We start from the raw sequence: 23,541 nt of genomic DNA, 5'->3' as shown, positions 1-23,541 counted from the left end.
TCGAGCGCTTGCCGGTGCGGGCGGCGGGACCCGCGGCGCTGCCGCCGCTCCTCCCGCCGCTCCTCCCGCCGCCGCTGCCGAGCCGCTCGGTGCAGCCCGCCCGCCGCCCGGCACCGCCGCGCAGGCGCCGCTCCCGCCCGGGTCCTAGCGCGGGCCGCGCCCGCCGCCGGGACGGGGGTGCCCGCTCCGGGACCCGGGCTGCAGGCAGAGCGCCCTCCCGCCCCGCTCACCTCCCCGCACCGCGCGGCGGTCACACCGAGGGTCCCCTTCGGGAGCGGTGGCTGTGCCGGGGCTGCCCCTCGCTCGGCTCGGAGTGACCAATCTGGAGCACCATTGACATGAGTCACGGCTGTGCTCGTCCTGCCTGGACCCGACTGGCTGAAGGGCACAATTCAAGATCTCCCCAGGCGTAAATTTCTTGCCTCACGAGCAGGGGTACCCAGGGCTGTCCCTTCCTATCACGTTGTGCTTTTACTCGGTTCCACGCACCTACACCACTTGTCCATCTTTCCCTACTGTTCACCTGGGGTTTTTCCTAATGCCTATGTTGGTAGGAAGTTGCAATTTGGATTTGTGTTTTCTATTCTTTTTTTAATCTCATTAATTCCCAAGTAATGACAAGGGAAGTTTTGAAACCCCCCCAGCTCCTGTCTTGCAAGGAGCTTGAAGAACAGCAAGAAGATGGTTCTGTGGAAAGGAAGTAAGAGAGGTATGTAGATGTGTTCTGTATTTTGTTTTATTTGCTGCCAACATCTCAGGAGGAAAGCCTGGAGAGCTGAGCCTTTGTGAATTGAGCATGGGAAGTCATGTCATGATGGATGGGATAGGCTGGTGAAACATACAATGGAAAGGGACATGGTTAGGGAATGCTGATGGAGTGTACAAGTGGTAAGGACAACACTGTGCTCAACAGAAGATGGCAGACCAGGGGAAGGCAGTTAGTTTGAACTTGCAAGCATGAGAGAAATTCAGATGTATGGGAACAGCAGGGGAAGAACAAGTGGAAGGCTGTCAAGGAGCAATTGGTGTGCTCAGGTTTGTGAGATGAGGTGTTTGGTCACCTGCAGCTTCCTTGTAAAAAGCATTGCATGGTTGGGATGCAGAGAAGAAAACTGCAGTAGCTGTGGTGAGACAGTTCAAAGATATCTAACCAGCAGATTTGTCTGTGAAAATGGTAACAGACTGCTCTTTAAGCTGGTGGGGTAGAAGGAAGGCCTGAGATCTGGTGCTGTTTGTGTGTGACTCTTGGGAAAAGGGAGGGAAGACAGCAGGAACGGGAGTACGTTACTCGTATCAGCTATGAATGAGAAATGGGAAAGTGAGGCTAAATCAAGGCAACTTTGCACTTCAGCTAGCATAAACTGATGAAAAAATCTCCAGAAAGAGATGCCAGACAGCAGCTTCAGCACTGGGACTGAACAGAGGCAGAAAGGTTGATGACAGAGGGAGAATCTGAGAATCACAAGTACAGAAACACTATCTAAAATCCTTGAGAATTGCCAGCCAGAGGACACAGAGGGAAAAGAGGGCTGCGAACCCAAGCCTGGCATTAAGAAAGGAAAAGAGGATCTTGATTCTGACATAAAATAATGCATGCAAAAATTCTTTTAAATCATAGTAAATGCCTATTTTTGATAATAATAGGTCTGGGGACCAATGGGAAAGAGCTGTAGGGTAGGTTCTGAGAGTTAATGAAGACTGTGGAGGGCAGGTGACCCAGGAAAGATGTTAAGGGCCTGTGAATCCTAGGCTTGTGGGTCCTTCTGGTCACATCCATAACTTTAAAGACTCTTTCCCAGCTCATTAGCTCCTGCCTTCCGTGTTACCTTACCTGCAGTGAGTGATTCCTCTTTAGGAATTTCAGTGTTGGGATCTAAGGCAACTGTGGGAATGAAAGAGATATGGTGCAGCTTCCCTTGCTTGGGTTTCCCTTCTTGTCTGAGGAACTGAAGGAGGGTGGTGCAGGACCTTAGAAGTCATCTGGGAGCACACGTTAAAAGTAGAAAGTTTGTTTAAAGAGAGTTTTCATGGACTCAGGTGGGGAGGCCATGCTTAAGTGACCTGCAAGGTTTCTTTGAAGTTACTAAAGCTGTAATTGATGAAGAAGCATTGGTAGAATCAGAAGAGTTGGATGTTTCAAAAGACATGAAAGAGGGCCCCAAATCAGAGGCTGATGGGCAAGCAGGAGCTTGTGAGATCTGGAGCAAGATAGCTGCTGGAATAGAAGGTCTTTTAGAAAGATAAATTGGAACGTAACTTTAGACATCATTTTCACGTGGAAAATGAAAGATAACATCAGGTTTGAAGCTGATATTGAAGCTTGAGAGGGAAAGTGTTCAAAAATAATATCTTTATTTAACAACGATCCTTATTTAACAAGGATCATGGCACAAAATAACTGCATATTAAGGCACAAAGAGTTTGCTTTGCATGGTAGATTGCAGCATGATTTGCATTTGTTTAATTAGACACGGTTGATAAGACTGCATGGATGGCTGTTGGTTTGCATGGAATGGAAGGTTTAAGACAGCCTAGCAGCTGCTGTGTCTGAGCAAAGTTTTGCTTTAAGCTTGCCATATAGCAATATAAAATTCTAGTTTAATTTAAAAAGTAATTTTTCATAATTAGAAATGTTTGGATTATGGTAGACAAATGAAATAATCTAATTTTCCAATTTGCAGACAAAATTTCCTATGGAATTATGATTAATCCCAAACTTGACAGTAGCACTTCTGTCCTCCTAGTCCCATGAAAAATAATGATATTATAACTGGATTTTATTCTAGTTTATGCTTGACATCTTTAAATCCTTAAACACCTAGTTTATATTTGATTTCTTTAAGGAGGACTTAATATGAAGGTGAATGTGTGAGTCCCCAAGTTGTCTAGCTTTTCTGTGATACAACTTGACATTTTAAGTCAAATTATTAATTAATTTCACTAGGTTTTACACGTTAAAAAGATCTAAACCAGCTTTAATAATGCTGGGAGACCTCTGTAGGAAGCACAGAGTTGGTAGGTTATCCAAAGAGTTCACAATCTGTTTGGATAAGGATTATGGTATAGCAGCAGCAGCTGCAAGTGGTGCTACCAGAAAATTTTTAAATGCATTAAAATCCATACATCTTGAAAATAAATTTTTTTCTCTGAACTGATTCTAACAACTTGTGAGAGATTTTGACGATCATCTACGCTGAGTTGGGGCTGACCAAAATCTGGCATAAGTGAGGAAAATGAGCTGTAGAGTTTAGAAAGGTCACTCTGAAGGTCTCCCTTGTGGCACACCTACTGTCAGGAGACTATATGTGCACTTTGAGCAGTCCTGTTGGTCTATCTGTGATTTTAGCTGTTCCTCTAACTCAAAAGTTTTAGTGATGATAGTGGAAAAATATCTCTTAGCCATAGATATATTTTAGTTTTCTAACTACTGTGTAGCTGAGTTAGAGAGTGAGTCCATTTGCTAATTTTGTCACTGGTGTTAGGTCACCTCACTGTTCTGATGACATGGGAAGAATTAGTCCTTCTTTTCCCTCTGTGTCTGGTGTACTGGGGTCACCTTTGTTGCCCTATACTTCAGCATCCTTAGGGCAATCATATACAAGAAAAGGTAGATTGTCTTTCAGACAGAAATCTAAATTCTGTCTACAAACTAAAAAAAAATAAGCTAGTGGGTTCACATGCTATTCTTTTGTTAATCCCCCTGCTCTACCTCTTCAGCTGAGAACTGCAGTGATTTCTAACTCCAAAGGGGCTTTCTTCTCAATGTGGGAGATGACTGAGCATATATTCCCTAATGCTCCTAAACTTAGTAACTCATTAATTTGAAGTGAAATTTTAACCTTTTTCTAAAATTTTATTTAATTATATTCATTATTGTGTGAAGATATTTTGCCTCTTGCTGAAGACGTTGGATTGACAGATCCGAATCCCAGGGCTGTATAGGCCCAGAAATGCACATCAGGAGGCTTTGCTGTATGCTTTGGTGCTTTACTAGTGTGTCAAGAGTACTTGATTCTGCACTCCTCTGTAGCCTCTTCCTTCACTGGGGTTTCTAGGGAGGACACCGACAATGGTGACTGCTGAAGAAGCTCCCACTCCTGAAATGTAAGCCTAGCTCTGACTTCATCACTCAGTATCTTTTCAAAGAAAAAGAATGACCCATTGTAACAATATGAAGAGGAAAAGGAAATGTTGAGAGAACCTGTGACTTTGTGCACAACTATGAATATAACTGGAGAGTACTTTCAAAATGTTTTAAAGCTGGAGGAGGCTGAGAGAATTATTTGTAAGAGTTATAACCTCAAAAGAAAAGGCAGCCAGGGTTGGAAGACCAGTTTTGCAATGCTTGAATGCTATAATTCAGCCTGTACTCTCTTGTATTAAATTCATGACAACTCAACAGTATTTCAGTGCAGTTTTTTATCAGTTTTAGATTACATCATGCTGTGAATTGCTCTATCTGTTAGCACTGACCCTTGTAAATCATTTGGTTTGAGGTCTTCAAATGGAAAGCTGTGATGGACTTCAGCATGCAATGTACTCATTTTGTCCTTGAAAATCATTTAAAAGTAAAGCAGCTGCAATTGCATAGATGTTATTACTTTTCTGAAAGGCTAGATTTACCCCTCTGAATTGTCATTAATTGGATGAAAGCCTTTCATAGAAAGAATGAGAATGGAGAAAAAAATTGTGGGTTTGTGCTTGGTGTTCACTGAGGGAGTCATAGAGAGGCTGCATGTCTGAAGAGATGTATAGCCCAAAGCATGATACAAAGTCATGATCATACATGATCATACATGATCATACATGATCATACAAAGAGCAACCAGAGCAGCAGAAGTTATGGCTAAATGCTTGTTCCTGCACTTTTATAGTTGAATTTATTATTCTTAATTACTTCAGTTTTGCTTGAATATGTACTTCATTCCCATTCATGTTTTCCAAGTGTTGCATGGCTTTGCTTTGAGCTGAGAAGCATTTGCTGTGCTCTGCCTGAAGAGTTGCACTTGTTCATCCATTTCTACTGGGCTGACATTTCTGAGTGAAGGTTCTTTTTGATTTGCAAATTCCTTTGGGACCCTTCGGAAAGTATGCCTCAAACTGTGAGATAAATGGAAGCTGCTCTGGAAAAAAATGGAAGTAATATTGTGACATGTTAGAGATCATCTTTGGTCTTTACCCACTCTGTTAGCTAAGAGAAACTCCCACCTGAATCCATTTGGTTTTGCTGAAAATTGATGGGAGATGGAACCGAGCAGATGCAGTTATGGAGACGGTGCCCACAAGTAAGGCAAGGTGGTGGAAGTGGTGTTCTGCTGCTTGCTGAAGGACTAGGGAGATTTCCAAACTGTTTTACCTGTAGGGAAAGAGCACCTTCCTTGCAAAAAGGGCAATAAACATTGAAAAAAATTGCTGAGTTGTCTGTCTCATCCCCAGCTCCTTAAATCTGGCCTGGGTGAGGCACTGTGCTTCTTTTGGAGCACATCCTTCAGTCAAGGCTGTAGTAAAAGTGTCAGAATTTTTCTTTGATGAGATCTTCCCTAAAAGAGAAATAATTATTCCTCAAGAAATCATGGAGCTAAATCACAGCAAAGTCTGCTTTAAGCATCTGAAATTAGGCATAGAGCTAATGTGCTACTTTGTTACAATGCCGTGTTATGGAAGGATATGGATTTGTCCCTCTTCTTCGTGCTGATCTAGGTGTGATCCAGCAAAAATCCAGCTGGTGATGAGGAAAATTGAGCTGACAATTGGAAGTTTCCTGTCAGCACATAACAAAAAACCCCTTATCTAAACTCATTACTACGAGCTGAGCTCAGTCATCCTGAGGGCTCTGAATCTACATTGCCAAAAGAGGGCACATAGGTTGGAACCATTTAATTCCTACCATGCACTACAGCTAGAGTTTCAGAAAAGGCCAGGGACTTGGCTTTATTTTATTAGTTGATTTGTTTTGGTGGTCCTAGAAGGTCCTTGACTTTCTCAGACTGGCCTAGTCAGCCTTTTCTGAAAACAAAACTCTACTAATGCTGTCATTATGTTTTTAAGATCTCAGCCAATTTGCAGGTGCATGAACATAGCAACAGACACAAACACATAGATACAGACATATGTATTTCACAACTACTATATACAGAATACAGAACAGGAGGTGCTAGTCTTTTCTTGAAAAAGGCATGCAGCTCTCAGCACTGCAAGTGTATCTTTTTTATTTAATCACCAAAAAAACAGAAAAAAAATTAGGGTCTGTTTCTGACCAAGGAGTATGGAATATTCTCCATTTTATAAAATGTATGTGCTTGCCCATCAGCTGGCTATTTCTCTAATACCACAAAATAATTAGAAAATTTCTTACCTTTTTTTTTTTACTGTAATGAGAACTTTATTTTTGTTGAATGGTTCACTTTTCAGAGCTGTTATTACTTCTTCAGCCTACTGAGTTCACAACAGTAACTGAAATGTCCTCAGACAAACAGATGGGAAAATGGCCTGTAAGTCTTTATTGTTATAAACGATTTGTAAAACTTTAGATGTTGAAAGGTAAGAGTAGTTTAAATAAATCTCAACAATGCTGACTCAAAGGTTTAAGGCATTGCTTAAATCCCTTGATTAACCCAGCTTCTCAATATTTGACATGAATCAATAACTCTGAGATGTCTTTTCTGTTCTCTAGCTTTGTAAATATTTACACAGCCAGTCCCATGAAATATGACATTTAATCCTGTTGAAGTAATTATTTGAATGCTGCATATGAAGAGATATAAAGTATAATAGTTCCAGTGATGCTAGTTAAATAATTGGCACTAAGGATGAAATCTGCTGCATTTCTTTTGTCAAAAGCCAGGATTTATACAATATAAATGTGAGTAAATGGAAAGCAAAATCCGCTTTCTGTCCCAAAGCTTGGACCAGCTGCTGGAAATGAAGATTTCCTTATCCAGTCCCATGCCTGGGCCTATGCCTTAGCATTGACAGCAACCTTTTGTTCCAGTTAAATGAAGTGTTGAGAGCTAGAAGAAAGGCAATAGTAAAGGGATGGCACCTCTATTAGCTTGTCCTCTGCCTTTCCCTTCTGGGACACACTGTAATGAATGATCTCTGCACTCCAGGAAGTAGGAACATGCTCTACCAGGTTTCCAGGACCTGGGGAAGACTTCTGTAGGAATCCCAGTGCAATAGGATTATACCAGCCCTCCAGACTGTGGCTGGAATTCCTGTTAAGATTTGCAGCAGGTTTGTATTTAAATGATTTAACTTGAGGCACAGTGATACGCTTGTTCCTGTGACGCTGCACTTTTAGTCATTGTTTACTGATTCCGTCTGATTCATCTGTGCGTTCTGCCAGGTTTTGCAGTCGTAGTCTTTGCCTCTAGGTAGCCCAGCAGTAGGAGGAATTGGGAAATAATGAGGGAGCAGAGAGGGATCACAGTGGGACAAGATATTCAGAGTTGGCCTGCAAGAAATCAGAGTTGGGTCTTAAGAAATGCTCCATTCTCATGCAAACTTGGACCTTTCTGTTCTTCTAGGATGGATTCTCATCCTAAGACAGTCTACAATAGCATATTTATTGGCTTTCCTATGGAGCAGTGAGAAAAAAGGAGGGTCCAGTTCTCAAATCTATAATAAAGACCTTTTTTTCTTTGAAAATTTTCCAACTGTAATAAAATATACAATAGGTTTCTACTGTTTCTTCTGAAACTGTTCTCCAGCTTATTCTGCCTGTTAAAAAGTGGAGGAAATGGTTGATTGTGTGGTAGTAATTCAGGATGTGGGCAAAGATGTTTCTTAATTGCTTTATCATGCCAAGCCCCTTCAGAAGCCTTCATTGTATAGAAAGGTCTCCGTGCTGAGGTGGTGCTGTGCTTGTGTGGCCCAGTTTGATCACTGCATAATCCAAGCAGACAGATGCATGCTGCAAAGGACAGTGCTCCACAGAAAAGGTGACATGGCAAGTCAGAGAAATTACTCTGTTTTCCTGAGTTTATGCCTGTAAAGCTCTTAGAAGGTATTTTGACCAATATACCCACAAATATGTATAATTCTGGCTAGGGCAAAATCCAGATGATTGCATTTGTTACTAATGGAATCTTCTTCAGCTTTGTTTCCATATTCTGTTGTATTGCTTCTCTTATTGATTATTTCTCCTCTCTGAACCCTAGGCTGAATAGCATCTGCAGAATGCTGCTTATATTTAGGGGTGTACTTTCAGGTACTTTGAGATTGAAAAAAAAAGATGTCTCTGAACAACATTTTGCATTTTCAGGTACACCTGAAAGTTTTGAATGCCCGAGAGATTTGAGGGGGTTTGGTCCAATTGGAAATCAGGCTAGAGAAAATATACCAAAGTATAAATTAAAACTTTCAAAGATGAAAATATCAAACTAATTATCTTGGTTAAGAAAAAATAAAATCTTTTGCTTAGTCTGGGTAATTAATGTTAGTGTAGATATCAAGTTACCAAGTACATAAAATAGTAATGGGACAAATTAAGAGAGGAGCGTCAATGTGCATAGACATTTGCTCAGTCAACCAAAGTGCCTAAAGGCTCAGCTGCAAGTCTAGAAAACATAAAGACTGAGGTCTAAAATAGGAAATGTTATTTTTGATTTTTTTTTCTCTTTCTCCACTTTGTGTTTTACCACAGAACCAAACAAAAAAAGGCTGCAGGTAATGGTCATGGAGTGCTTGAAGGGCATTTGCCTTCCCTCATCACAAAGTGAAGGTATGTCAGACACTTCTAGCTGCAAAACATACATGCAGGAATCACTGTGGGATTCAGCTGTGAGGACTAAGTGATCTGATCAATCTTTTCTGTATCTCTTGTTCATAATAATTATTTGTACTTAAAAGAAGGAATAATTTGAGGAATGGTTGGTTTGGGGTTTCTTTTCCCCCTTAGGTGCAGAGCAGAACTCAGAATTCTCATGGCAAAAAAAGGCCAGAGAGCAGATGAGGTGAGATGACAGATTGGGGTAAAACACGAGCAGCCAGCTCACAACAAGTGAGTTCATTGCGTGACAATCTTCCTGCTCTTCCCTAGGGAGTCAGCAGAAGGGTTCAAGAAGGAGCAGATGGAAACAGCTGCCAACAGATGAGTACTGGAATGGATTCAAGCTACACTACTTGCTGGAACTTGAGAGTTTGTGATGGTCTGAGCTTTCCTAACAACAGGTATCTAAGATTTGGAACCAGGCAGCTGTCAGTCAGTTCTTATTTATGAGGACCAGAAAAAAACTCCACTGTTGTCCTATAGAGTGGGGAATCTTTTAAGCTGTGGCTGCAGATAGTACTAAAGATAAAAGAACCCTACTAAGATATTTTTCATGAATGTGTCTATCTCATAGTGCGTTCACTTAAAATGGTTTTTCTCTTGACCTTGAGCTGAGATTTAACAGGTGGGTGAAAGATAAATTTAGGAAGGCCAGTGATGCAATGCTGACACTTTTATGTCTTCTTGCATAATTTCGAGTGTACCATGAAGAATAATAAATGGCAAAAGCTAAAGTGTCCTTGGCAAACAAACAAACAGAATAGCACCCTGTGATATTTTTACCTTTGTTTCCCCTTACCACACACAGTTTTTACTCCCACAGAGCTTGAAATATTAACCCAGCATGTTAATTTATTTCTTCCAGAGTTGCCCTGACCATTGCATTTAACATCTCTCTTGGAAGTACTTCAAACCAAGTGGCTGGCTCCATCTCTAGCTTTGTTAATTAGGCACATTACTTCGTTGCTTTTTTTCTTATCGCTTAATGTAATTGGCATCTGTGAAGCTTTTGAAAGGCATGTTTGGGACTACATTTTGTGCAGCTGGCTTTCAACTGCAAGCTGTTTCAAGTGTGTAGTTCTGCAGAGGACAGCCTTTGAGAGCCTCGAGCACGAGTGCCTAGCACATACCCGCTTCCTTTCCAAATGGAACAAAGGGATGTGAGTGTGACCTGTCCCATACAAAGGAACACGTGTGACACATGAACCCCCTTGCATCCATGCCATTAGAGCTGTAATGAGAGCATTACGTGCCCTGGATGGAGAATGGGTCTCCCTTTACAAGCTGTTGTATAAATGCTTTGCTCTGTGATGCTCTTCATCCTGAACTTTAGTCCATACATAGGGATGCCTTGCCATATAAACAAAAGGTTTTTTTCCCATAAAAATGCATCTTTGAGCATCCAAACTCAAACCATGAGCTCGTACTTGCTGTAATAATCCCAGTATACTGTGTCAACTGCCAGCAAGACTGATGAATTTTCACTGGCTAGGAATTCAGTTCATTGATTTCAACTGTTGCGGTGTGAAATGATGCTCTCTACCTGAGCTGAGAAAGAGTTAGATGTGAGAGTTTAGGGGGGAAAAAGGAATGTATATACTAAAAGATGTCGAAGTCCTGTTTTTCATGGAAATGCTGCCCTCCGGTGGCCTGGAGAAAAGCTTACACACTGCTTGTTGGTTCAATAATGTACTTTCACACTGCAGCGAGCAGCAGCTCTCAAATGTAGATTGTCTAGGCTTCTGCCTCAGGAAACTCGCAGGTGCCATAAAAACAAGTTTAAAATTCAGAACAAAAAGGTATTGTTTCATTTTGTTTAGGATTCAGAAGTAGAGCGTTGATGTGAAAGAAAGGAATGTTGTGTGGCCACAGTATAAAGGGAATCATAGAATGGTTGGGTCGGAAAGGATATAAAGATCACCTTGTTCCAACCCCTCTGTTATGGAAAGGGACACCTCTCACTAGACCAGGTTGCTCAGAGCTCCGTGCAGCCTGGCCTTGAGCACTTCCAGAGATGGGGCATCCACAATTTCTCTGGGCAACCTGTGCCAGTGTTGTCACCACACTCACAGTAAAGAATTTCTTCCTAGTACCTAATCTAAACCTACTCTCTTTCAGTTTGAAGCCGTTCCCTTTGTCCTGTCACTACATGGTCTTTTAAGTAGCCTCTCTTCATCTTTCTTGTATTTTCCCTTCAGGTGCTGGAAAGCCACCCTGAAACCTTCTCTTTTCCAGGCTAAACAATCCCAACTCTCTCAGCCTTTCCTCATAGGAGAGGTGCTCCATCCCTCTGATCATCTTGGTGGCCTCCTCTGGACTCACCACAACAGGTCAATGTCCCTTCTGTGCTGAGGACCCAGAGCTGGAGGCACAGCTCCAGGTGGGATCTCACCAGAGCAGAGTGGAGGGGAAAATCACCTCCCTTGGTCCAGCGGCCAAGATTTGTGCCCAACTGAGGGACTTTGTCACCAGAGAATGTCATTGTGATGCTGCTGTCATCTGCAGTTCCTCTGCATCTGCCCCACCTGCCTTCTTGGCAAGCAGCCTGTCTCCCTCAGGACCACTGCTCTCAGCACAGGCCTTACAATGCATTCAAAGACTTTCCATTTTCTCCTGCCTTTTGTCTCTATTTTTCACCTAAAGAAAAATAGAGAGGTGCCCCAGAATTTGTCTAGCAATAAAAAAGCCAAAACCCAACCAACCATACTAATCTTACCATTTTTTTTCTCTCTGTTTCTGTAGAAGGTTCTTAGTAGGGTGGAAATTGGGTTTTCAAATATATTTTTCTTGATGCTCCTAATGTACAGGCCTCTAGGTGCTGTCTGAAGACTGTCACGATCTTTGCTGTTTCTGCACCAACAAACCTGACATGATGGAAAGATGATAAAACAGAACATGGATATCACCAAGCAATGATTTGAGGAAGAAATGTAGTTAATATTTTTCCCAGCAGATGTGGCTGTTGGACCAGAAAAGGCTCAAGGTCAGTTCAGGTGGGTTAGGGAGAACTGTGGAGATTGGGGGACCCCTTTTACTGCCATGGATATGCAGCACATGGAGGTAACTGTGCTGACAGGCTTCGGAGTGAATCTGACTCCCAACAAAAAAACCCAACATCCCAATGAAAATTGCAACCTCCCTCAGTCATGTGATTAAGTGGGTTATTGTCTGTTAGAATTTTTAGTAAATTTTTAATAAATAGTTACAGCATTTGCCTTGCTATTGATAAATGTGAGGTTATGCATTATTACATAAATAGCACAGCTGTTGATGTTGCTAAGATGCCTGTAGATGATAAAAGTTATTGCTGTTATAGCAAGAAAATGTGAATTCAGTGCCATGTTGACTGTATTATTGGGAAACCCCTGAGGTTTTCTATCACCCCATGGTTACAGGATGGATCAGTTTTCACCATTAGCTTACAGTGTTAAATCTTTATTCACAAGTGGCTGTGTATGCAAAATGTAGGTTTCTGGGTCCACAGGGAAATTTCTGGATTCCTTGTACTGACCCAAGTGGCTCTGTCAGATGTGTTCCTAATTCCTGCTGGGTCCTGGGAGGGAAAGGCCTATCTAACAGCTCTTATGTATTATGCTAGGGACCATCCCCTCCCTTGTTAGCCCTGAAATTTCAAGATGGAAAGGTCTCCACTTTAATGACATTCCCAGTTGCACAACAAGCCTGTTGAGAAGGGAGCATGCTGCATCCATCAAGGAGAGGAGGTCATGGCTGTTCAACAGTTTTACTAGAAAACCAGTGATTTGAGAGGCTGAGGGAGGGTGAGCTGATAGTAAATAGCACTTAATGAGGTACTTGAATGTGCCTCCCAAGATGATCTCCAGGTCATGCTGTCAGAGATTTGCACTCTGGCTCTACACAGGCCTTTTTACCTACTGCCTGTGAAGCCAAGATTGCCACATGCAAGTTATGTGAAATGACCTTCATACCATCTCCTGCTATCACAGGCTCCGTGTCAGCCACTCATTTAGGAAGTGTTGCAGGCTTTCAGCACTATTATGGGGGCAGTTTCTGGATGGTACTTGGAAGATCAGGTGAGCACTAAAGCCTGGCAGCTTGTTCAGAGGCTTGTGCTCAGGGGGATCGGCACATCTGAGAGTGTTGTGACAGAAATGGGTCAGTGACCAGAGCACCAGCAAAGGGTCACAGCAGGGAGTTTGTCCTGGCTTTGCACTGCTACCTGAACACTATCCCAGACAGTATGTGCAGTAGCCTGAAAATATTCCTACTGATGCTGGAAATATTCCTACTGATTTCAAGGAAATTTTTAAACAAAAATGAAATATTAATTAATTCGTTCATTACAATTCATGAGGTATAAGGTACAAAGGTTTCCTTGTCTGTTTTGAATGTAGTACTTCTGAAGATGGCAGTTTTGGCTCTTTGCACATTTTGAACCTTTTAAATATCCCTGCAAAATGTAAGATGTAAAATGAAAACTGCTTTTCTGTCCACTTTCAAGGGGTTTTTTAAGGTCTTTATCTTGAGTTGAAAGTGACAAGTCATTGTAGAAGAGCAGTATCTGGTGTGAAGGAACTGCCAATTTAATATTTCTTTAATATATTTGGATACAGATAATAAAATCTTTTTAAAGGGAAAACAGATACCAAGACTAGTTCATATATCTTTTACCTAAAATTGAATGTTTGGTATGTGAAATACTTCTGTAGCAGTATTGCTATGATAATGCAGGATATGGTGTTTAACATTGTAATTTGCAATTTTATTGCAGTTTGTTGTGGAATATTGAAAGTAGGAAAAAGATCCTCTTCATTCTCATACTGGCAAATGATCTGATGAAATGTAAAATTGGAGCATTTATTACATGTAAGTGAGATATAAATTTATTCCTCTTCACTTCTTCCATAGCAGCGGTTTGAGTGAGATAAACCAGTAATACTGAGTTTGTCATGCAGTGCTTTCTTAACCTACCAAATCAAATCAAACATTCCTAAAATGTGCACTTATCATTATATTTGAAGACAGCTACTTTCCTTTATTTGTTTGTATCTGCATGACTTTCCTTGTGGAGGCAGTGTTCCTTAGGAAACATCATTTTGAACTGGAAAGTTTATGTGGCAAAAACTTTCAGACTGTCAGTGTGTGTTTGGAGCCCATGCTGGAGTGTTTTTGTAGACCAAGGTAGACTGCACTTTGTCTTGTAGGATCAACCCAAAATGCCTAAATTCATCTTCAGGAGTCCAATTTAAGACCCAAAGTTTGTATATATTGGATCAGCCTTGCATATACTCCTTGGCTGTGTCAGAACTGAAGCTCTGAATCCAAATATTACTAGCCTCAAAATATTTACTCATAGACTGGGATATATTTCTATCAGTTACATGCTGTCCTCTTCATGCACAGGGCTTTGTTTCAAATATATTTATTACCTTAGAAATAGACAGGAAGAGATGGCACAAGAGAACAATTTTCCTTATCTAAGTAAAAAATAAATATATTTGTAACCTAAACATGTATTTACCAGTGCTGACACCCTTTGGCCTTACTCCAGTGAACTTTTTTTCACTGACATCAATGGGAGAAAGATGGGCTCTGCATAGGAAACCTATGAATATTTTTTCCTCATCATCCATCCATCTATTTTGAGATGTGCTAAATGCCTGTTCTCTGTTGTAACATTAACATCAGTATGTGGAAACTGGAGTGGCTAAAATAAATCAGTGAAATGCAATATACATGACTTCACATGGAACTGCATGTACATTGTTGAGCACAAGTGCCCTGTGCCCTCTCTGCCATGCCAGCCCTACAGCCAGGTACCCCTCATTGTGTCCCTCAGAAGTGGGGTGCAAGCAGTGCAGGCATGAACTCTGCACTGCCAGCATGTCCAGAACCTCTGTCATTCCTGAGCTGCCAAAATACTTTTTGGTTGCCATTTAATAGCAGTAAAATTGATACTTTTACCAGCCTCAAATTATGGGGATTAAAAGATCTTTAGTATTTCACAAAAGCATTTTTTTGAATCTTTAGCATTGCGGGCCTGATTTGGCCTGATTTCATTGCTGAAGGCAATGAAAATTATATTGATGATGTGTGAGGTCCTGATTTTTGAGGCAACTGTCTCTCCTTAGCTTTTATAAGGGATACAGGCTTCCAACTAACCTGGGCTATTTTTCCAACCTTAGTTAAGACCCTCCTGATTCATGACAGTATGACACATTCTCAAATTAGTTTGATTTTTATTTTTAATGGAAAAATGAAAGGGGTAAGCTCAATCTTTATGGGCTGGAGTGTTTTCTGCCCACAGGGAGTCAGTGGGAGACCTTTACAAAGTCGGACTTTGATGAAGATGATGAGTGGCCAGTCCTGCCTCAGAGCCTCCTCTGATCCATGGGAGCGTGGGCTGCTCCACAGAATGGTCCCATGCCTTGACACTGATTTATCATCCACCATGACCCCAAGCTCATGGATGAGGAAGGAATACCCATGGCTGCTACCATCCCTGCCCCTCTGGAAAAATCACCAAGCTTGGAGCATGACTGCCCCGGGAAGAAGGAGAAGCAACTGCATTGCTCTGCTCAACACATGGAAGCTTGCTCCTCTCCTCTCCACAGAACATTGATCTTCAAGGCCATACATGATTTAAGGAGTGGGAGACATTCCCTGGAATTAGCTGTTCCCTCTTTCTTTTTCCTGCTTAAGGTAAGAGCTGCACAAACTCCCTCTATAATAGTCACCTAACAGAGAACACAATGACTAGTCTGTCATCAAAGTATTTAGGGATGATGACGATACCTAGATAGGTTTTCAGCATGCTTTTTGTTTTTATTTTACTGTGATGTTTCTACAAAATCCATAAATCATAGGGATGTGATAAGAAACAGGTCATAGTTGCTGATTATTCTTGTCCAGATGCACAGAAACACCCTGATTGTTGCTTTCCAATGACAACCAGCTCAGGGCTAAACATTTTTCAGTTGCACAGCCAGCTTTCAAGGTTACACATAGATACTGAATGAAACAGAGCCCACTGGCTATTTTTAGAGAGGCTCTAAACAAGAAGCAAATCCCTGGAGCAGTGCTGCCAGAGATGCATAAAGTTCAAATCCAAATTAAAGCTGCCTATCTTTGGCCTACATTCCAACTTGAACTTGAGGAAAACTGTGATCTGTGACTTGAACTTTATGACAAAAACTCCTTTGCAATTAGTTTCTAGTACCTGGGAATACATGAACTTAGTACAAACACTTGAAAAATAGAACTTGAATGAAAAATGTAAACCCTTGTCCCAAAATGTAGTACCTGTTCTTGTGAGTTTTGTATGAGGTTTCAGTAGCTACACTGGAATTTGGAGAATCTCATTTTTTGTGATTCTTAGTTTCAACACATCTTTGTAAGATCAAGTGCTCCAATGTAATTGTAAATTTTGGGGGCAGGAGGAGGAACATGCTTATTTATTGATCCCTCTAATAATGGCCTGTGATGCTCAGGTCTAGCTTTAGCAGTGGCCACAACAGAATATGAAGAAAGGAGACCCTTTGACAGCAGCATGTTTATGCAAAGTAGTGCAACTGAAGCATGTTCTTGATTTCTTTGCTGAATCAGAGCCTGTATCTTCTTCCTGCCAAGGCAGAGATCTAATACCACTCCTAAATGCACTAGTAATTCTAGAAGCCCTAAGGAAAGTCAAGATAACACCACAGATTTTATAAATAAGGGTCTTTATTTAGAATACTGGTGAAAACATTCTTGGCAACCACATCGTATAAATATATAAAGTTAAAGTTTGACACAACAAACCAAGCAATATTAAATATTTTTAAATTTTTCCCCTTTTTAAGTTTTTGGTTCTTTCTTTTTTTCAAATTTATTTATTTTGCTCTTTTTTCTTTTTTTTTCCTCTTTTTTTTTTTTTTTTTTTTTTGGAAAGCAACTCTTATTTACAATTATACAAAAGTTTTTATAAAAAATGGTCCACAACCTTATTTTGGCCAGAACAGGAGTAATAGGAAGGATCTATCATGCCTCTACTGCTGTAGATTTCTATTTTCCTCCACATTCAAGAGCCAGCTTCCTATTCCCCACAGCCCGGATTAAACATTGGCCATTTCATGGTATACAATTTTATCTCTAGATGTATTAAATAACTTTAGTTTAACAACCAATAAATAACTATGTGTACTTTGAAGTGATACAGGTTTGCAAAGTTAGTTGAAGGAATTTTCAGTGATATTTTAAAATTGGAACAAGTCTTTAGAAGTCTTTTCAACCTTAGAAGGCAGGTCTTGAGCGAGGCCAAACGGAGCAAACTGGTTTTGGTGCAGTCCAGCTGGAGGGGTCCTTATAGCACTTGGTAGATGGGGTTGCTGCTGCTGCTATCCTGGGGGAGTGGGGTGCAGTTGGTGGGGGAAGGAATTTGGGCTCCACCATCACTCAGACTCACTCCTTCTGGAGGGGAACAGGGACTCCCTTCAGCAACAGTTTCCACTGGAGGCAGTATAGGGCATGTGGAATTATCTGTGGAAATCCGCTCTACAATGCTTGAGAGGCAATCGAGACTGGAAACAACAGAACTCTTCCCATGCTTTGGATCTAAAAAACAGACAAAAAGGTGCTCAGATTATCCAGTTGGTAATTAACATTTGTGGGCATGTGAAGACTCAGAGGAAATAGTAACTGGTGAAGGACACCAATAACCAGAAAACAGATTGTCATTTCACAGTGGAAGAGAGGTGCAACCACAGTGTGCTGCTCTGGGGACAGGGAGGATCTAAGGCTCCACTGAGTCCATAGAAAGGGAAGAGCGGATTTAAAATCAGTCATAAATTATTCCATTTTGGATCAATGAGAGAGTAAGAACTCTTCATGTAGAATATGGTTAAATGCTGAAATTAGTCGCATAATACTTCTATCCAACTGTTAGATTTGCAAAATGGGAAATACAGCTATAACACATCCCCATATTTGCAAATACACCTAGAGGAAATCCAGGGCCCCTACCAGCAGCAGTGGCTTGCTGGCTGGAAAGGCAGGTTCCTCTCTCAGCCCAGCTGGACACGGAGCAGGCACAGGGAAGCTGCTGCACTGCCTGCCTCTGTCTCTGTGTTTCACACTGCTGTTAGGACATGTACTCACCATTTGGGGACTCTGTGTAGTAGCTGCTGTCATAGCTGTTCCTTCTGCGAGAGCTGCAGGGGGGCCCACTGTACTCCATCTGGGAAGGAGAGAAATCCAAGGGAGGTCAGACTCTTACCCAAATCCCAGGAACCATCTAATTTCATATTTCAGGCTCTGGTCTGTTGCCATCATTCCAGTCCTGTCTGAAATGCCATCGAGTAGTAGAATCTTTGAGTAAGAAAAAACGTGTCTAGAAGGGGGTCCACCCCAGAATAGTTTATGTGGCACAGCTGTTCCACAGGAAAGTTACCACTCTTGCATAGAATGCTGCAACTTTACAGATGAGATGAGGCTTTCCAGCATTCTGATCAGAATGTATCTTTATGTATCTTTAGTTTACAACAGGGAGACCTGAGTAAACTGGTTATCCTGAGACCTGTCTGGTCCCCTGAAAGGGGAATTATGTCTTTTTAATTTAGTTTTTGAAGACTTTTCTAAACATTAATTCCTCTTTAAAAGCCTCTGTCTACCTTGTCCCTTTGTATTTCCTTCAGTTTCTCTTCCCATTTCCATTTCGTATAGAAAATGCTCTAGAACATTGACTAGTATATTTGTTTCCAATAGTTTAATCCACAATCAAATTCCTGTATTAGAAGAGGCTGTATCTTGAAGAGGAATAATTTGTGTAAATCTCTCCAATCTGTTAAGTATCTCATAATCACAGATAATGAACTCAGTAATGACTATCCCCTCCAGAGCACAACAATCAGTCTCTGGTCTGAAAGGGCAGTTCATGGTCTATCCAGAGAGCTGTCCTGGACTCTGGTCACCACATCCCACCAGCCCAGAGTCACACCAGAGGCTGAACCTACAGCCCCAGCCAAAAGATGTGGGGATGAGACACCCTCTCTGGCACCCACCCTTCTTCTCCCATGCCCATAATATACAAACTGGACTGAATTCTGGATTCTCCTTCCTATTGCTTGTAAATATTTATGGAGGGGATGAAGTGAGTGAGAAGAGAAATGGATAATCTTTTTCTTAAGGGTCAAAAAAACCAGTTCTTGTTGCTTAGACACTCCTCCTGTTGTCATGATGAATGGCGGAAAACAAAACCCAGACTCTTACCAATTCCCGCATAACTACCATGTCCTAGGGGGCCCTTGCTCTCTGCTGTCCTTAGAGGATTCAAAGGTCTAGATACAGCAGAAGATGGAAACAGAGATGCCTCAGAAGCTATGGGATCACAGGCAATGCCCCCATTCCAGGCAGCTTCCCAAAGTTCTCCCCCAGCAACTTTGCCCTGGCTCCTCCAGGACATGGGGAACCTGCCTAACTTCTTATCCTAGGGAACAAAGTGTATAAGAGATTCTTCTTCTTTCCCAAAGATCCTGCCATGTGGGGACCCCACCTCCCTTCGCTGTGGGTGCTCAAGGCACGACAAAGGACTTTGTCTTCTGCCTGGGGAGGTACAGAAGGCAGCTGCTATAGGAAGGGCAGGAAGAGGTGACTCGCCCTGCTCAGGTTTGGACCAGCAGTGTCCAGGGCACCTTGGTGGCAGGGAGTCCTCCCTGGGGCACTCACCATGCCATCGGAGCAGTTGGAGCGGGGGCTGGAGGCGTCCGATTCCCCGCTGTAGTGCTCCAGCACCGGGTAATAAGCGTCCTCCTGCTCACGCAGCAGGGCCTGCAGGCTCTCGATGTAGCGGATGGCGTTGCGCAGGATCTCCACCTTGGGCAGGCGCTGGTTGGGGTTGGTGGAGGTGCAGCGCTTGAGGGTCTCGAAGGCCTCGTTGACCTTGCTGAGCCGCCGGCGTTCCCTCATGGTGGCGGCCTTACGGCGGTCGGCATTGGTGGTCTTCCTCTTGCACGCCTTGCAGGCCCACAGCAGGCAGCGGCCGGCCTGGTGGTGCCCGCTGGGCGCCCGGACGTGCTCCTCCTCGTGCCCGTGGTGGTGCCCGTGGTGGTGCGGGTGCTCCTCGGGCTTCAGCAGACCCCCGACGTGCACCAGCCGGGGGTCCAGGTCCTCGAAGAAGTGCATGTCCGACGTGTTGAAGCACGGGTCATCGTAGAAGTCATCGGCGGCTGTGAAGGAGCAGAGGGAGCCCTCCGTCATCTCCATGGGGCCAAGTAAGTCCATGGGGGCGGCAGAGGGGACAGCGGCTAGGCCAGAGGGGACAGCGAGGGGCTCGGAACGGAGGGGCCTTCGACCGGGCTGCTCTGCGGCCGGGCGGGTGCGCAGAGCCGAGACTCTCGCAGCCTGTCCCAGGCGAGGCCACCAGCGCTGGCTGCTGCCCCGACCCCCCTCCGCAGCCGCGCCGGTCCGGGAGCGCCACTCGGGGCCGTATTTATGGCCGAGCCCCCCGGCGCGGCGGGTCGGGACGGGGCGGGTCGGGGGGCGCGGCCGTGCGGGCTTGGGGCCGGGGCGGCGGGGGGGGCGCGGTGTCCCGCTGGGGCAGGGGCAGCGGTGGCCCGGGCGCTCGGATGCGCGCAGGGCTGCATTTCCCGTTTGTTTTTTTCTTTTCTCAGCAGCCCGCCCTGCCGCCGCGCCAGGGAGAGCGGCCGCGCCGATGCCCGAAGGTGCCGGGTGCCGCTGGTCTCTCGTCCGGGGGGAGAGCGGCGCGCCCCGCTGTCCCCGCACACACCGGTGTGTGCTTCTCCCTCACAGGGAACAAGCCCCCAGCCCCTGGACAGGTCTGTCCGCGGCCACAAGGGTAATTACTGCGGGGGCTCCAGGGGACACCGCGGGCAGCCGGGACCGTGCGGGACGGCGGGGAAGCGGAGACACCGCGGAGCGGCAGGAGGTGCGGGGCAGGGGGAAGCGGGGACACCGCGGAGCGGCGGGAGGTGCGGGGCAGGGGGAAGCGGAGACAGCGCGGAGCGGCGGGAGGTGCGGGGCAGGGGGAAGCGGAGACACCGCGGAGCGGGCGGAGGTGCGGGGCAGGGGGAAGCGGGGACAGCGCGGAGCAGCGGGAGGTGCGGGCAGGGGGAAGCGGGGACACCGCGGAGAGCCGAGACGGGCAGGTGGCGGCCACCCGGTGGCGCTGCGGGCCTGTCCCAGCGGGAAGCGCCGCCGGGCCCGCGGTGCGCCAGCCTTCCTGCCCTCGAGAATCTGTCCCTGCGAACTCTGGCATTCCGGGTTCCTCCTCCAGCTCTGTTTACCTTCACTCGGAAACCTTGGGAGAGATGGATCTCACTCCGTGCCGCGGCTGCGGTTTTGCTGCGGTTTCGCTGCAGTTGGACGGCTCGCTCGATAAGGATTTATTTCTAGCAGGGGGAGAGTTTGGAGCTTGGGGAAATGGGATGAGCTTTGGTAACGCCCTCAAGGGTGCCAGAGTTTTTACTCTGGTTTTTTTGAGTATCATTTGAAATGGGAAATTAGGTTCTTCTCAGTGGAATTCAGCAATTCAGCTGTGTGATTTCACTGACTTAATGATTAAAAGAGTAATGCATATATTTAATGTCCCACAAGCTAAAAATAATTTCTGTTCTGCAGTTATAAATGTTGGTGAAATTTCGGCTTGTTCAAAATCAGCAGCAAAGCTCTGCCTTCAGTGGGACAAGGGGCTGACTGACAGAATTGCAAAAGGTAAAAAATATCCATCAATGATCAATTCCCAGTCCCTGTGCCTGTGACTTCTCAGATGGGCTGTCATGATTCATGATGGTGGCTTCTTCTGTTGTTACACAATTTGTTTTTTGGCAAAAATTCCTAATCTGCACTCCCCATTTTCTACTTACCTAAATATCTTTGAGTACAGACTAAGATGAGAGCTGTGAGTATCTCTAAAAGAGAAAAGTTTTATTTAAAGATAAAACAATATGTAGAAATTCATCCTTTCAATGTACCTGGTGCTGAAAAATATGTCCCAAGAAGGCAGATGAGCTACTGGCCACCCCTGCACATTTAGAAATGTATCTCCCAGCTGTGTCTGGCAAATTTCTGGAGACACTTCAATGTTATTACAGATGTTCTTTGATCCAGAAGGAATAAAGATAGTTAGTTTTAAATCTTTATTGAACAGCTAATAAAGTAAAAATAATTTGTATTCAAAATAGTGCAAGGTATGCAATAATGTAAAATAAATTTAAATGAGAAAGAGTTTTGTGCTGTAACAACTGAACATGTAAAATGGGATATTAAGGCTTTGTGCTGGCAGTGTGACCCACTCAAGATACTTAAACTCTCTCCAGACCATTGGCTTACTTTTTGGAAAAAGGTAATTTTACCTAATATTCAGTCAGTGTTGTAGACTATTTTGCCTCTGTGTGCTTGTAGCTTATGTGTGACCCCAGTAAAAGACACTCAGGGACTTGAGTGAGCAGGGGTTACCTTTGGCAAAGTGGTAACAAACAGTGGGGCTTGGACAAGCACTACAGGGAGTTTGCCAATAATTGCCCATGAGTGTGGGCTCAAGTGCATTAATTCCTCCAAGTGAAAAGGTCAGGAGAAGGCTGTGACCACAGGGTGAATTCCACACAGTAGTCTTCCAGTCAAGGTGCCCTTGAGGATACTTCTTTGGGTTTGGACATGCTGATCTCCAGACATCCCATCCAATCCTAACAATTCTGATTCTGTGATTCCCTGCTGGTGCCACCACTAACATCCACTTTCCAGTGTTATTCCCAAAGACAGGTTTGTCCAGAAAGATGTTGCCATGTACAATGAGGCCTGAAAAAATGTCCTTGCAAAGAATAAACCCTGAGATGCTCTTCTGGATTTTGTGTGGCCACAGTGGAGAGGATGAGGGACAGAAAAATCTCCACTTGGAAACTTTTAAGGACATTGAGAGCAGGCAACCATAGGTAGTTCTTATGGCAAGCTTTTACAAGTATTCCATTGTTAAACCTCTTTGAAAGCCTCTGGGGCTGTAACTCATAATTTCAGTTAAGGTAGGTCTCTCCTGAGCTTCCAGTTTGAATGCTAGGTTTAGGGTACTGGTGCTACACTAGCTTTTCAGAGCTGTCCCAGGCCGTGTGTTTGGATTGTTTGGGCACTGCTTTGGAAGTACAGATACAGAGAGTGTGGCTCAACAAGCATTCAGCAGAAAAAGATAATTTGCAAAGTTTCTATAAGACCTGTTGCCCTTAACCTATTCTACATTCATCTTTGATATATTGTTTTTCAGAAGGTGATTGGAAAGTAAGCTGGGAAGGCAGAAGCAGATTATTTTTCCTACGTTGAGAAACATGGATAGACTCATCCTATACACAACTGACAGGTATTGTTAAATCTGAGACCATACTCACAAGTGTGTGTGCCCTCTCAGCAGAAGCAGCATGTGGACAAGAAGAGTTTATTAGCTACAGTAACTGGTTGATTTCTCTTTTCTTTTTCAGAGGATAGAGGCTGGGGAAACAGCTGATTGTGAGTTTATCTGGAATTAACAGAATTGTCTTTAGAGGCAGAGGGGCCAGAACATGTTCTGGCAAAGGAAAAGGGAGAGAAAAAGACTTAAATTCTTAGAGTGTGTGGATACATTTGGTTAGAAGATAAACATGAGAAGTCTGAGAAACAGACATGGCACTACTTCATGGAAAAATAACAGGCAAGTAAGTCTAGCTCTGAAAAATGTACAAGTTGGGTTTTTTGTTATGTTGGACTTTGTTAAATGCTGTAAACCATGGAGGAAGCTGTAACTATGTTTCAGGTCATCACCTTTTAAAAGGTGAAGG

General features: G+C 43.6%; 2 protein-coding genes and 1 long non-coding RNA gene across 6 annotated transcripts; 2 read left to right on the top strand and 1 right to left on the bottom strand.

Annotated features, from left to right (window-relative positions):
• The first annotated feature begins 377 nt into the window (after nt 1–377).
• Nucleotides 378–16,683, top strand: LOC129122270 (uncharacterized). 4 transcript variants are annotated; one of them, XM_077179878.1, is made up of 6 exons: nt 378–709; nt 8,645–8,722; nt 8,900–8,954; nt 9,041–9,171; nt 13,521–13,615; nt 15,057–16,683. In XM_077179878.1, exons 3-6 carry the CDS (start codon nt 8,925–8,927, stop codon nt 15,134–15,136), a joined length of 336 nt encoding a protein of 111 aa, XP_077035993.1. In that variant the 5' UTR covers nt 378–709; nt 8,645–8,722; nt 8,900–8,924; the 3' UTR covers nt 15,137–16,683. The 4 variants fall into 4 exon arrangements, 2 of the variants coding, with proteins under 2 accessions (XP_077035993.1, XP_077035992.1); XM_077179877.1 differs by having other exon boundaries at nt 8,645–8,954; XR_013182721.1 differs by lacking the exons at nt 378–709; nt 8,900–8,954 and having other exon boundaries at nt 6,521–8,722; nt 9,041–11,753.
• Nucleotides 16,684–17,090: 407 nt separating this feature from the next.
• Nucleotides 17,091–20,164, bottom strand: MYOD1 (myogenic differentiation 1). Its single transcript, XM_054635577.2, has 3 exons — nt 19,451–20,164; nt 17,885–17,963; nt 17,091–17,341 (listed from the first exon to the last, which is right to left on the bottom strand). Exons 1-3 carry the CDS (start codon nt 20,003–20,005, stop codon nt 17,091–17,093), a joined length of 885 nt encoding a protein of 294 aa, XP_054491552.1. The 5' UTR covers nt 20,006–20,164.
• A 587-nt stretch (nt 20,165–20,751) lies between these two features.
• LOC129121948 (uncharacterized) lies at nt 20,752–23,029 on the top strand. Its single transcript, XR_008534476.2, has 3 exons — nt 20,752–20,798; nt 21,362–21,454; nt 22,995–23,029. It is a non-coding gene; the product is annotated as an uncharacterized LOC129121948 (long non-coding RNA).
• Nucleotides 23,030–23,541: the final 512 nt, after the last annotated feature.

The sequence above is a fragment of the Agelaius phoeniceus genome, chromosome 6 (assembly GCF_051311805.1).
Source record: "Agelaius phoeniceus isolate bAgePho1 chromosome 6, bAgePho1.hap1, whole genome shotgun sequence".
NCBI classification, from domain to species: domain Eukaryota; kingdom Metazoa; phylum Chordata; class Aves; order Passeriformes; family Icteridae; genus Agelaius; species Agelaius phoeniceus.
This window is presented reverse-complemented; position numbering and strand designations above follow the sequence as displayed.

Excerpts from the sequence above, each read along its gene's own strand:
- LOC129122270 (XM_077179877.1), top strand. The coding sequence starts at position 8,868 with ATGGTTGGTTTGGGGTTTCTTTTCCCCCTTAGGTGCAGAGCAGAACTC. Across the intron at positions 8,955-9,040 it reads AAGGCCAGAGAGCAGATGAG|GGAGTCAGCAGAAGGGTTCA; the intron begins GTGAGATGACAG and ends GCTCTTCCCTAG. Across the intron at positions 13,616-15,056 it reads AATTGGAGCATTTATTACAT|GGAGTCAGTGGGAGACCTTT; the intron begins GTAAGTGAGATA and ends TTCTGCCCACAG.
- MYOD1 (XM_054635577.2), bottom strand. The coding sequence starts at position 20,005 with ATGGACTTACTTGGCCCCATGGAGATGACGGAGGGCTCCCTCTGCTCC. Across the intron at positions 17,964-19,450 it reads CCAACTGCTCCGATGGCATG|ATGGAGTACAGTGGGCCCCC; the intron begins GTGAGTGCCCCA and ends TCTCCTTCCCAG. Across the intron at positions 17,342-17,884 it reads CTACACAGAGTCCCCAAATG|ATCCAAAGCATGGGAAGAGT; the intron begins GTGAGTACATGT and ends TCTGTTTTTTAG.